Consider the following 15,085-nt stretch of genomic DNA (forward strand, 5'->3'; position numbering starts at 1 on the left):
CGATTTCACTTTTCTCATATCCCAGATCAATCATAATCTTATCCATCAATTTCACAGACCTACAAACCACAACCACCGCGTTCCGCATCTTGCTTACCTGAGTGTAAACATGGCCAACTGTAAATTACAAAATAATAACATTATTACCCTCTCCACACCAGACCTTATGAATTCCATTGGTCATTCGCTCGTAGTGGGGGTGCGGACCAGATATTGTAAGCATGCAGCTGTCTGACTCGGAATCGTCTGAATCAAGTCTGCTATGACTGTGTGGTGCCTACTGATCCTCGGCAGGCGCGTCAGTTTAGTTTGGAACCGCGGGAGAGTTGCAGCGGCGTTTCGTAACGCGACGGAGTCGTCGGCACGTATCCGTAGTAGTAAAAAGTTTTTGTTGTCACATCCTGGATTATATATCACCCCGTTTTGAAAAGGATTGCGATGTGTGTAGCTTTTTAGGAAAATTGGATTATTTTTTATTCAGGAAGAGTCTTCCAGTGTGTTTTAGTGTTGGTGTATGATGATGGAGTTTAGTTTTAGTGTGTGCTGTTAAATGGATTTAGTAAAGGTGTGTGCTGTAGTTGCTTTAAATCCCCAATGCTTTCTGAAATTTGGTTAGCTTAAGAAAGAAAATATATGCATTTTACTGACGTCGAAGAAAATAATCGGGCTTTAGATAAACATAGTTCGGAAACACTTCTTAAACCCTCCGATTTTTATTTTGGTGTTAAAATAAGATGAAAGATTTTACTTCCATAGTGCTCGATTTTCGCAAAATCCTTTTGCACTATTGCGTTCCAACTATTTAACTTAAGATAAAAGATATGACTTGGAAATTCTCATAAACGGCTTGAGATTACCTAAAGTAGCTGTACGATTTGGGTAAATCCAGTAGCAACTTCATTCATCTTGATATAAATATCTGACTCCCATTTCCAAACATTCTCAAGATAATTTGTTAAAGATAATTAACAATTTAGTATTTCCTTTTCTACGACATAATCCGAGACATAATCTGTACTCTTCCTGTTAAAATGATTTTTATGTGAATGAATTGATACTGAAGGGAATCAGTGGTCCAGTTATCGAATACTGATTTTGTTCAAGAAAGTGAAGGAATGGGATGTTATCAAATTAATCACAATTGAAAATTAAAGAATAGTGTCTTTAGCTAATGCAAAAATAGTTCTGAATGAATTACAAAGTAACACAACGGAATACAGAACAAAGTGGGGCCCTTTTAATACTCGACAATGTAGGACCAGTTTCCAACCTTTGTAAACTGTAACTACAAAGATATATGCGTATAGTAGAATCACAATAATACTCAGCTGAACCGTATAGTCCTGTCGTTGGAACGTGTAAGCATTATAGTTTTATAAACAAAAAAATACATTATGGAATACTTTTTTCAGTGACTATTGCAATAAATCTATTGATTAGCGTATATTCATTCAAATGCTTTCATCTGAAAGCAAATAGCACATAAATTCGTCATATTTGATTAATGCAAAAAGCACCTGTGTTTTCACATTTAGGTACTTGTGTCACCTGATGAATACCATACCTTTAAATAGAAGAAAATATATATTTTGCTCAATTCAGTTTTTTTTTTTTTCAATAAATCCGGGAAATTAAATTATTTTACGGAACTGCTAAAAGAAGAACAAAAAAATCAAATAAACAAAGGAATAGAATTTAACAATTATTTTCTAAAACGCACTACCCACCTTCTATCCATTTCTTCGGCAAATAGAAGAATCTACGAGTGTATATTGAACAGCGAATTTATCGTATATGTAAAGTGTCAATACTGTAAAAGAAAAAATAGAAGATATTTAGGTACTTTTCCATTTTTTCTACATATATCAATAGCGGTACTCACTGGCAATTTAGACAACTGATATCGTAAAATATAACTTCTGCAAACGTTTTATAGAAATACTAATGTCTTTATTAGCAATATACTAAAATTTAAAAAATTGTGATAATTTTAAAACTGTAGATTTAACTAACTTCTTTCTCCTACATTGTTTGTAGTCTATTTCAGAAAAAATGAAGAAAACAATAATATAGACTCGGAATATAGAAAATATTATCAAATAAGTATAAAAAATGCAAAAAAAATAGTTCTACGTCTACGTCACCGATAATGAAATAATCTAAATATTTAGTCTCACGATAACCTCATTAGAATGTGCTCACTCAAAACAAAATAATCAACTTAGGTGCCTGTACCTAAACTGTACAAATCATTTGTTCATCAAAGCAGTTTTCAATGAGTTTTAACTGTTACATTAAGTCCATAATTTTTTATTTTTCTCATGAAAAATAGTATTTCACATTTCATTTTTAACTGCACTGTCTATACAGACAGGGATACCCCTATAATAGCCTCCTAGATATAATAAATTAAGGAAGTCGTATTTGATGAATAACATTGATGGACAACCCCTCCACTTTTTCTTAAAAAGGAAATGAATTTGAAAGAAATATCTTCCAAATATCGTATACTGTATATTAATTAATAAAACCTGTTATAAACATATTTACGGAGTAAAATTGTTCTTAAAACTGTAACGTGCAGTTTGGAAACTTCCGTAAATTAACAATTTTAAGCATTAGTGCAATTATGTCATCTGAAGTAGTTGAGAAGTTAATTAATTTAAACATATTGTTCCTTAGTACACAAGAGAATATAAAGTGTCGCATTTAGTTCGTCTGGCACCCTCTTTTGCTGAATAGATCAACTATTTAGTCGCCAGAGAAGAGTCGGTAGCTGTACCTATTATTGGGCTGGTGCCTTAGAAATGATTAATTTTTCATTTGCAGAATGTTAAAAACAATAACTTAAAGAAGGCAAAATAAATTAAAGATAAAATCTGCAATCGGGACACCACAAAAAATACCAATTACTTGGAAAAGACATATAAAAAATTGTATAACATCACACAAATATGATTTATATAAGACTAGTACTAAATATACCAGCTATAAAAGGTAATTAAATTGTCAGAAAAAACTCGAATTTGAAACTTATTTTTACTGAAGCCAAATGAATTATTTTAGTGATTTCATTTAATACCAATAAAATCCAATCTATCAATTCAAAAATAAACAAGTTTGTATTTTTAAATCTTATCATAAATATACAATAAATACGCAGAGTTTTTGGAAACACTTCATTATTTTTAATATGTTTCTCTTATCTTGATAAAACTTAGGTAACGCCCTATTTAAAAAATATAAATTCAACTTTAGAACGGTAGAAATGAAACGCTGATCACGAATTCTGCCTTAAAAGTACATAATTCTGTAAGTACAGCACGAAAACTGAAACATTGATAATTACTCCAAGCATTTTCTTTGTGTAACAGTAAAATAAAAAAGCAAAGAAAACAGTCTTGAGAACTCGGGAATCTGGGCCGTTATGTGTAAAACAGATAGCTCGTATTTTTCTTTTGTATGAGCAAACTTTTGCTTCTGTTGAATTGTTAAGGAAGGCTAAAACTTTCGACGAAATCATATTTGATCCTGCGTATTCCCGTAGGTATATATTTTTTTCTAATCTAGAAAAGTGTCTAGACAGAAATTGTGTTTATATCTACTTAAAAAGTTAGTTTTGTGCCCATTATTTCTCAGTGTATATAGATATTTTGTACTAACGACACATCGAGTACTAGTTTTTATAACACCAAACTATTTTATATTATTTGAAATCGGTAAATAGATTCGGTGGGTAGGTAGGTTTTATTAATTTATAAATAAACCAATAGAGAAAATGCTTTCTATCGACCATAACGTTAAAAAAGTAAAAATTTGAAAGTAATTGTTCTCTGTCAAATGTACGCTTTGTTTTGATTTGATTCATAGAAAATTCTACCCACATTCTGAGCCTCTGAAGTACTTCCTACGTAAATAATAAAAGATGGAAAATATGAAAATATATGCGGATATCTTAATCGACACACGATCTATTCGCTTACAATTCAATTGAAAGCTATAGGCTCATACATCAGAAGCAGTAAAGTTAGTAAGGAATAAAAACATTTATTTATTAACACAAAGGATACATTTCTTCAAGTTTATTTGTTATCTTTTTTAGTTACCAAATTTTATGAATATAAACATACATTGTTGGCAAACCTTACAGTGAGTCATTTGATTTTATATTTTTTCAATGTTTCTATGAATAATGTAGATATAATTCTGTCGAATAAGGTTAGATAGCAATTTATCAGTTGTATAGTAAATAATATGTTTATTTTATCATGAAATATATTTTTATTTTAATAACAATAACCCAATAAAAATTTTGATAATACCCACCTGTCAACTTTGGTTGCTAAAAAGCGTGTATCGATGTCCACTAAAGATGAATTTTTCTGCAGATTTTTTCTTATACAAAACGTGTTTCAAATAAAATTTATACCAAATCAAGTTCTTCGCATTTTCAATTTAACAGAATGTTTAAACTTCCTTTTTTTAATACTACATCCTATAGTTATGTTTTTTGTTTTCTCGGTGAATTTAAAGCCTACTTTTACTGAAATTTTAATAATAAATAATTATACTTTTACCTATAATACCTATATTCAATCCGGTTTTAAGAAAAAATTTATAAATTCATTACTCAGCAGCTTGCCATGCAAAGAGAAACTTGTTCGTTGCGCTAGCACGTTTTTAGTAAATTTATAAAAAGTATTATTCCTAGAAACACTTCCTGCATATCGGAAACCGGGAAAAGTAGGTCATACAAAGCAAGTTAATTAATTTATATTTTGCAAAAAGAAGTAGACCGTTAATTAAAATAGATACATTAACCTTTTTGCGTGATGTTGGATTTAATTATAGTAAAAAGTCACGGCTGCATATAGCGTATACCTATAACGCTCATACTACATTAAGTACATTATTTATTTATTAATTAAAAAGGTACAGTTACCTCCCATTTAGGAACGTTCTGCTGATCATAACATTAATTATTCATGAAGTTTCTAGGATGTAAGAGGAAGGTGTATGATGTGAATTACATCCGTCGAAATTAACACAAAAATTTGAAAAAATAGTTATATCCGACTAATACTGAGGCCAATACTATTAATTCCATACCTAACGTATATTATTGTAATAATTATCCAGTCATTTATCAGTTACATCATGAAATTAAGATTATTATTAGATCTATTACCTACAATTAATAAAAGATTTTATATTATCGGAAATCTTAGTGAAAGAATTTAACGCTAGTATTAAAAATTAAAGATACTACAGCAATTAAAATGTTCAGCATCTCGTGTTAACAAATTACTGTATTTTATTTCTCTGTCAGTGTTATTTAAACATTATATGAAAAGTGTAACTACTCTTTAAAAAATGTTCAAAAGGTCGTATGTGCTTAACTAAAGCATTATGTTCCTCATAGGTACCTACTGTAATTATAACAATGGTATCATTTCAAAACATACTATGATCGATACATGATTACAAGTATAGATACTAATACCTAATGTTAATTCCTTTTTTTTTCAACAGAGGACTGTTCTTTTTTTACTACTATATAGCGTTTATTCTTATTTTAATAGTACCAGTAACTACTTCAGTTTTGCTGTAGGTAAATTATTATTTTAATACTAATACTCCAGGAAAAAAATTCTTTAGGCATTTAGAATCTGTCGGTTGTAAAATTTATAATCTCTTAGTTTATTTAAAAAGGGTATGTTGTGTTTTTCACAAAAGTGGCAACAGTATTCTAACGGAAAAATGAAAATGCTATACTCCTTTTTCTCTGCTACAGGTAACAGCACTAACAGCCTCATAGATAGGTAATTGATAACATTTTAAGTGTTACTTAAATATAGATTAATAGAGTGCAATACCTTATTAAATAATTTTTAAGTAAAATTTGTATTTATATTATGCGCCTAATTCTATCGTAGTTGTATCGATCTTTCTTTAAAACAATATATTCTTCATTTCAATTAATTGTTCTATTTTTTATTATTACGGTCAATTTGAAATCAGTCTTCAGGTCATAATTTCCTTATGGAAGGAAATGACAAAACCGACTTTTTAAAGAATGGTGTAAAATGTGGAAAGTAATATAATTCCTAAAACAATAATGTGTTAGTAAATTGTTTATTTATATTTTGAATACTAACTTTGTCCACTCTACTCCATGCACATCCATATTCACTGTTGTCCATTTTAGTATTTAGTATGCGAGATCATTTACCTTCAAGTAGTAGTAGTGTTATTACCAATTGTTTAAACTGACATTTAAATTCGATTTAAACTATTCTTTTGCTGCATTTATTTAGACAACACACTGCAATGGAATAGTAAATTACTTAATTACTACCAAGTATTTTAAATATATTTAAGTAGTGCCACAATCACAATCTTTACAAATTTTTTAATTGATAGCCATTACAGAACTTCGTTGTTACCAAAACTTAAACTAATCGAAAGTAATTCCCAGACTGAACTTACAGAATTAATTCTATTCCTTGGATTATTACAACTGAAATGCAGGAAGGGATATGTACACAACATGAAACATCTGCAGATATGTGTTTAAATATTTGGTCTGCTGCAAATATGGAATTTGAGAATTTAATATACATCATTATGTATACGAATATTCACTCTAACTTAGACTCAAATATTATACTAGTTTCGACAAATTATGTAATTATAAACACTAACTTCAAATTAAAACATGTTTTACCTCTTCCGAACATTTTACATAGTGTTACTTAGGTGTATCCCTTCGTTGTTTGCACCAGGGTCTTCAATTAGCCCATTGCCGAACAGCTGTTTTTTTGGGTTTTGTTTTATATTTTGTCTTGCATTTTGGAAGCGAAGGGGTTTTTTTCTTTCTCAGTCTATATTTTTATATAACTATACTGAGAGAAACATTAGTTTCCATTTAGTCATTTCCGTTTGTCCTAAACTAGGTTTGAATACAGTTTATTAACTCAAGTTTTATGAAATTGTCATATATTATAAAACATATTTTGGTAATTTATCACAAGTCTTTTTTGTTTATTTCAAGAACAACTACACTTACTATTTAACCTAGTAATGTAATAGTTAAATCATTAAAACACAATGTTTACTACTAAACTTTAAATGTTTACTGCTAATTTGTGTCCTTTTAATAGTAAAGCAGCATACGTTTTTATATTTAACATAGTTTTTTGATATTTGAAATTTTAATTTGTTGTAGTTTCATAAAATAATGACCAAGTTACATTACAATTGACAAAACAATTTAGGATTAGAGGCATGTGTAAAAAATTTACTACACTTTCATCTGGAAGACATTTTCTTTAAAGAAAATATTTAAAAAGAATCAAACACTTCTCCTAATGGGCATTGACGAAAATGTAAAAGTAAGGGCAGAAATGAAACAAGTCATATATAAAGATAGACTTTATTTCATTAAAGTTACAACTTAAGTTGCAGTAAAATTGGTACAAAATAAAAGAATGTGGAAACTTCATATTAGTATTGAAAAATTTTATAAATTTAAAAATAATTTCTTAGGCATATACATTCAATTTGGATTTGATTATAGTATATGTAGGTACCTACCTAAGTATAACAAATATGTACGAAAACAAAGTATAATGCCAACTATTATTAATTGTTATATACAGGGTGTTCCCAAACATCATGTACATAATTTCATGACTAAAACTTTCATATAAAAATAGGTACACAAACTCTTCGCTACCGATCTACAGGGTGTTGAAATTTCAAGATTTGTTTAGTTTTTTCTCTATAGCTCCTGCAGTTTTTGAAATATTTAGCTTAAATTTGGAATATAGGTTACTCTGTAGGGCTTACATCACTGGACATGCCAAATGGTTGTGACATCCCACAGGGTAATATTTTTTTGGGGGTCACGCCTCGTTTTTTTCCTCTGAACTTTTGTGCTGTGCGCTGCTGGTAGATTCTAAAATACAAGTTGAATTTTTTGTTTTGTTGAAAATTTCAGTGCATTTGTAGCAGTCAAAATTTATTTAATATTTACCATTCATAAAGTTTAATATTAAATAGTGTAAGATTTACTTTTCGTTTATTTAATTTAAACTAACTAACCTTATGATAATAATATGTAATTTAAATGTAAAGTTATAAAAAAAAATATGTATTATTCTACATAGATAATAAACAATTAGGTAATTTAAATTTAAAGGAATCATACATGACCTCACAGGTTAGTTTGATATTAGATAATAATTTTCTCAGTGTACAATTTTATACTATGGATTTTATTTATCTCCATTAGTTTTACTACAGCTTGCAACGCATGGCTATTTTTTTTCTCACGAACGCAATATGTTCAATATATGTTGTAAGAAATAAATGCGTATTCAAATATTTACCAATACTCGATGCATTTTCCCGGCACAATGCAAATAAAACTATTGAGATAATCCTATTGAAAACTATCGTAAAGCCGATAACGTGGTGATTGAACCAAATTACTCCTGATAAAAATTATCGCATGTGTTCAGGTTTATAATTTCTATTGTGATAGATGTTTCATTTACAAATAGTTGAGATAGATGTGTTTGTGCAACGTTATTTATTATTAGGGCACAGGGGTAATCGACTTTAGAAACAAATATTTTCTGTCTGCGTAGTGCCAGAAGTAGAGAACTAGTATTTATTTTTTAAGAGGGTACAACTCAAGTTTGTAGGTATGAACGGTAATAATAGGTTTCATTTCATTTTAATTCTTTATGACATAGCGACTTTAAGAAAAATTAGTGGTTACTTTTCTGTTTTGTTCTACTTTTTGTCAATGTTTTCATAGATAAAATGTACAGGGTGATACAAACTGTCTAAGACAGAAACTTACATTTATTACAAGTGGAACGCCATTATTGTATAGAAAAGTACATAACCTTACACATTTATTAGTAATTTTTAATACAAATAATAATGTAGATAAGTCACGTGTCATGTCAGACACAAACTTGACTTTATTTGATATCTCTCTTGCCACTGGACCCATTAAACCATGTTATACCACTAAAACATATTCTATCCAAATGTCTTAACAATACATGAGGTGCCCCTTTCAAAAAAACTGTAATTTTTAATTACCCCCTGACAAAAACTACTTTTTAACATCGATACATAATATGTCTATGACATTTTAGGTAAAAGTGCATATAGACATAATATGTTATCTACTCCATCCTCTACTTTATCTGAGAAATGATAAATACGTATAATATTTTATATATGTGTGACATCTAATCTGATTTCTATAAAACAGAAACCTAAAAGCCGATATAAATAAATAAAATATGAAATAAAGATGAAAAATAATAAAATGATACAAACATTAGCTTATACCAATATACTGTCGATTTATATCTGCTATCAAATAGGCATTTAATATAACTTCGATGTTAAAACAATGTTATCAAGCCATTGTGTCAAATTTATTTTATTGTATTCAACACAACTATACATAAAATAGATAGATAAGCAAATCGATGATACAGAAATGTGAAATATACGACTGTGTTTCCAAAATTGTGGTTCATTAAGTACAATTAAGAAAAGGTAAACATAATGTCGTGAATGGCATGTGTGTTATTATTGCTGAAAGCTTGAACACTGTATTTTTTTAACGATCTGGGTACTATTTTGATATTTGCGTGACGGTCATTAAGAAAAAATATGTCTTTTGCTCCATGTTTAGGAAAATAATATACACTGAAGAAACAATTACTTTCTATTAAAGCAATCGGTTGTTTTGAATGCAGTCAGTTGTTTTGTTTAGGCGAATTAAAAGAATAAATTTTTAATACAAATTTATATTCGTTTTTATTTAATAAATATTATTTTATATTGGCCTATCAAACGTTAGAATTAAACTTTAAAGGAAAATTATTCCAAATATATAATTTCTTAAACGTGAACCAGCTGGTTATAAAAATTAAATTTTTATATAGTTTAAAATTATTATCAGTTCAATATTAAAAAATATTATTTAAAAATTACTCCAATCACGTGACCAAGTTGTGCTCTCCCCTGACAGTCATATCTTTGCCATCATGGCGGCTATGTATGCAAGGTGCCTGTAGTGTATTGTGTAGTTCAGTAGGCTAGTATGGACTAAATCAAAAGGTAGTGTTTCTTGTTGTTCTTAGATCATATTCATAATATAACATGCGCATATAGTTACAGAGTGCTGTGTTCCGATTGCTCCTAATTAAAATGGATGCAGAAACTGTGGAAGTTAGGGCCCAACAAGTACTAACCATCAAAAACTCAGTTTTAGATACGGACATAGTGTTGCTGTTGTAGTTTCATCAATTTATAATAAAACCCAATTTAAAAATCCGAAAATTATTTTTAATCATAAAACTGTCAACAATTACGACAAGCAGTTTTGAACGATATGTTTAAGTTTCAAAATTAATTTTTAGCAAAAATGAAATGTTCGAATAAAAGTATCGTATATCGTATACTCGTATGTGCTTCTCAATTAGTAGATCTCAATACTATATACCTTTTCAAATTTAATTATAGACTTATAGTTAGATAAGTTATCTAATTATCAGTTTAATTAAATTTGAGAAAGTAATTTTGAGACTAATCAAGAAAGAAATACGTCCAATATTAGTGTAAAAAACAATTCACTTTTTATAAACCATTGATTTATTAATATTAAAATAACCTATTTTCACTGAAAAACTGTTAGTTCACATTAAGCCAAGATATATTTCTAATAATTTTATGTCACCTACATATTAAAATATGTAGATTAATAATAAAGAGGCGAAATGTAATATTACAGTAAAAATAAATTAACATTCAAATAAGGTTTATTACCAAACTATGAACTTATTATTAGTTACTTTTCACACTATATATGCTAAGCAGTATCCAAAACTAGGATTAGTTCATTGCAAACGATATTTATTTAGTCCAAATAAATCGTTTGTTCAGTGTAGAATGAAGATTTTAAACCGAAAATAGGCGAAATATGATACCTCTAGTTTGTGCAGATACCTCTTGTGCAGATAAAGTGCCTTTTTTGTAATAGATCAGGAATTTTATTAAAAGTTATTTATCATTAAAATGGCAATGATTTATCAAATCAAAAAGTACCAAAGTAGACCAATTATCCTCGAACTTGGTATGTTAAAATAAATATTAATTGTGATCTTTTTGATAAATTATATAAAAAAGTTACTTTACCTACACCGAAGATAAATATTTATTGCTGTCACATTTGAAATAATTCCCATCTATTTCTTTTTTCTTTTGACATTTTGCTTCACTTTTACCCCCAACTAATAGTTGTTAATGTAAATTATATTACTATTTATAAATGGTTATTTAAATACACACACCGAATACAATTTACAGCAGACGTAAAAAAGAAAGGTATCGACGCGACACCAACTACTACAAGGTTCTGTAAATAACTGAACAGTTCAAAACGCGAGTCAGCTGTGAAGGCCAGACCCCGCTCCGACTCTGTTAGACTCTGCACATGCACTAAGCCTACTTATAATTATGACTTGTATCTCATCGTTAGAAATTGTTCTCATAATTACAAGTTCTGCCTCGTAATTACAAATTGTATTTCATACAGCTAAGTAGCTACGGAATTCAGAAAACTATACAATTCGAAATTATGAAATACAACTTATAATTCCGAGATATAACTCGTATAATTACCAGCTAAATCATAATTGCGGGATATAAGTAGTAATTTCGAATTGCGACCTGTTATTACGAGATACAACCGTAATTACTAGATAGAACACATAATTACTAGATAAAACTCGTAATTACAGACAAAAACAGGTAATTACTAGATACAAGTAGTAGTTTCAAGATATCTCGTCATTACGAGATACAACTTACCATTACTAAATATAACTCGAAATTAGAAAATACAGCTTAAAACAGCAAAACACAACGCATATCATAATTACGAGATATAACTCGAAATTTCGAAACAAAAATCATAATTATGAGACACAGATCGTAATATCGAATTATAACTCGTCTTTACGAGATACAACTCGTCGCTACGAGACAATTCTCTTAATTATTAGATAGATACAACTTAAATTTACGAGATACAAACCATAACATATCTCACAGACCTTGATATGATTTCGTATAAAGAAATAAGTTGTCACTCTAAACTACTATCAGTGTCAGAATGCCACTGCCAGGGCCATCTATTGTGCTCCTGAAATGGACCTATGTGTTTAATTAAGATCAAGAAAGTGTTTAACAGATTGCTCTGGTTTTGTAATATAATTAGGCGGCAAATTTAAAATGAATAATAATAGTTTAGCTACGGCTTTGTTTTATTTATCTGAGATCTCAGTTAACCTCATTTAACTGAACAGTAAGTATTCAAAATAATTGAATTTACGTAACTCAGATAAATAAAACAATTTACAATACAGTAACTCAGTAACTGATTCAAGATAAACTATTTACCCAAAAAAACTTTTTGCAGTAAAAAAATAAATATTGTCATTAAATAATAACAATAAATGTATAACTGAATAACATTACCATAGATTTGACAAATAAAAAAAAAACAAATCGTGCATAAAACATAGGTACTACAACATTTACACTATTTTATTTTTTTATGGCACTTTAATATGAATGTTAAAAAATCGAGCAATAATTATGTTTTCGACAATGACGCCAACTATAATTTTTTTTTATACAGTAATATTGGAAAAAATCTAGGAGGTTATGACATAGCTCTGCAACATTTTTGTGAAATGTCTTCTCTATGGGTTTATAGATACATTTTAATAAATCACTATAAATTCTCAGGACACAATTTTTTTTAACTTTCACAAATTTTTAATATTCCATGTCCTTTCTAATGATATTGCACTAAAAACGTAGATTACTGAATTAATTTTTTTAATTAACAAGCAAACTTTTCATTTTTTGCAGTAATCTGCTAAGGTCTATGGAAAGACCTGGAGATTACGGCGACGATCCACCACCAAGTCTCGAGGCCATGTGGGGCATGGAGGCGGGAGCCGACTGCGACTGTCCCGGTCCACCCCCGGAGTTTATGTTGCCACCGCCGCCTCGGCCACCTATCCTGCAGCCGACTGACCCCATGTACTGCTCTGAGGACCCCCTGCCCATCGAAACGTGTGATGCACTACCGGTAAGTTCGTAATCTTTCATGACAAGGGGCTATAAATAGAGATTAAATTTAATCGCCGTACGCAACACGTCGATATTAAACTACGTATTACACAAATTTTATAAAATAAAAGGTGCATAACTTTTATATTTGACTTTTTAGGTCTCATAATATCGTCATTTTTGTATACGAGCTAATTTATAATATCCCAAGTTGCTCCAATTGTTTGTACATCTATAATTCTTTATTTTATCAAATTTTGTTATCGCTAAAATGTGTTCAGAAAGATCCGAACCAAAAATATATTAGAAAGTCATTAATTACAACTGGGAAATTTATATTTACACTACAAAATTGAATAAAACATTCGAAATGACTGCTTTGTATAAAATCATAATTGACAGAGGAAAAAATATATCTGTGGGATTTTTGTCAATCTATCCGTTTATGCTATTTTCGTTTTAAATAAGAACAACACAATAATAAAATATATATATATTGAAATGAAATCAGATATGAGAGAACAAATCAAAATGTAAATCAAAGGTCTATTTAAAAGACAAAGCAGTAAACATGATGGTTTGAAGTGGTTATTATTTATTGTTGTTAGTATTGAATCAGTATTAGGAATCATATTCGTTACCGATATCTAATAAAAGAGAATAAATGTTAGAGTATTTATAAATAGTTATAGTATATGGTATAATATTAAGTAGAAAAAAATATGAAGGGTCAAAGATATGTCATAATTTGGTAAAATCAATGTGTCAAAGAAATGTCAAAAATTTAAAGTGTTATTCACATGGAATCAAGTAGTAAAGAGAAAAGTAACATAAGAGTAGAGAATAAGAAATATTTTGAAGTGGAATGTAAATGGAGATTGTTAAGAAACTATAATAGGATAGAAGTGTAAAGGTTAAGTGAAGTGAGGTGAGTGAAAAAGAAATAAAAACGGCAAGTAAAAAGAAAGCAGAACGAGATATGTGAAGGAACCTTAACAGAGGAAAAACCAAAATCAAGGTAGTGAGAAAAAAAATAATAATTATTGATTAGTTACAAGAATTTGGAGATAGAGACGTCAAATAATATAGAAAGATATTAAAAGAACCCGGAAGACAAATCAAAGCAGCAGAAAGAAAACGAACTATCCATATCAGCAGCAAAGAGAAAGCGGAAAGCCAGCAGCCAAGAGGAAGAAAGACGATCCCAGGCGAGGTCCAGGAAACTAGACAAATAAGAGGCCAGAGGAGCAGTATTAGTGGCAAGTTACCAGAAAATTAATCAGAAAACGGTGTAGCAGATAGGATCCAAACATCTACTGAAACCGGAAAGGAAAGGAAACAAACAAAAACCGGTATATAAAAAGAAAAGGTACCTTTCTTTCTTTCAATTGTTGTATACAAATAGTGCACAGACTAACAGTAAATTTCGTTTAAAAGCTTGCTATATTTAGAATCAATCAGCTGAAACAAATTTAAGTCAGACATATATCAAACATCATAAAAATATTTGGCCAATTATTTAAATTTATAGATCATAAGATTAGATATAAAGAGGAACACATTAAAACAAGAAATTATACGAGTAAATATAAATTAAATCCAAAAAGGCAACCAGTAATACAGATCGAAATAAATTCTTGTTTTAAGTGTTCAAAACAGTGTAAGAACTTCAAAATATTTGACAATTTGTGTGACATTTCTCAATTGAAATATTGATAGACCATATTAAATACCAGATTGATATTAATAAATTAATTTAAACCTCTATTGTTTTTGAGTTGTTAGTTTGCATGGTTTCTGGAAGAATACTAGTTTGAATTGAACCAACTCCTGAGCAGGGTTTACAGCTAGCAGGGCAAAGTATACAACCAACACTACACTAAAAATTGAAATTACAGGTTACACA

At 29.3% G+C, this 15,085-nt stretch overlaps 1 protein-coding gene across 1 annotated transcript in view; it reads left to right on the plus strand.

Annotated features, from left to right (window-relative positions):
• The first annotated feature begins 282 nt into the window (after window positions 1-282).
• The window catches only part of LOC108913014, a 153,466-nt gene continuing 138,663 nt past the window's right edge, over window positions 283-15,085 (plus strand). The window contains exons 1-2 of the mRNA XM_023455413.1: window positions 283-565; window positions 12,976-13,198. Coding sequence (XP_023311181.1) covers window positions 12,992-13,198 — 207 coding nt within the window. The 5' untranslated portion in view covers window positions 283-565; window positions 12,976-12,991. The remainder of the gene's footprint in view (window positions 566-12,975; window positions 13,199-15,085) is intronic.

Source organism: Anoplophora glabripennis, unplaced genomic scaffold (assembly GCF_000390285.2).
Source record: "Anoplophora glabripennis isolate ALB-LARVAE unplaced genomic scaffold, Agla_2.0 scaffold669, whole genome shotgun sequence".
NCBI lineage: Eukaryota > Metazoa > Arthropoda > Insecta > Coleoptera > Cerambycidae > Anoplophora > Anoplophora glabripennis.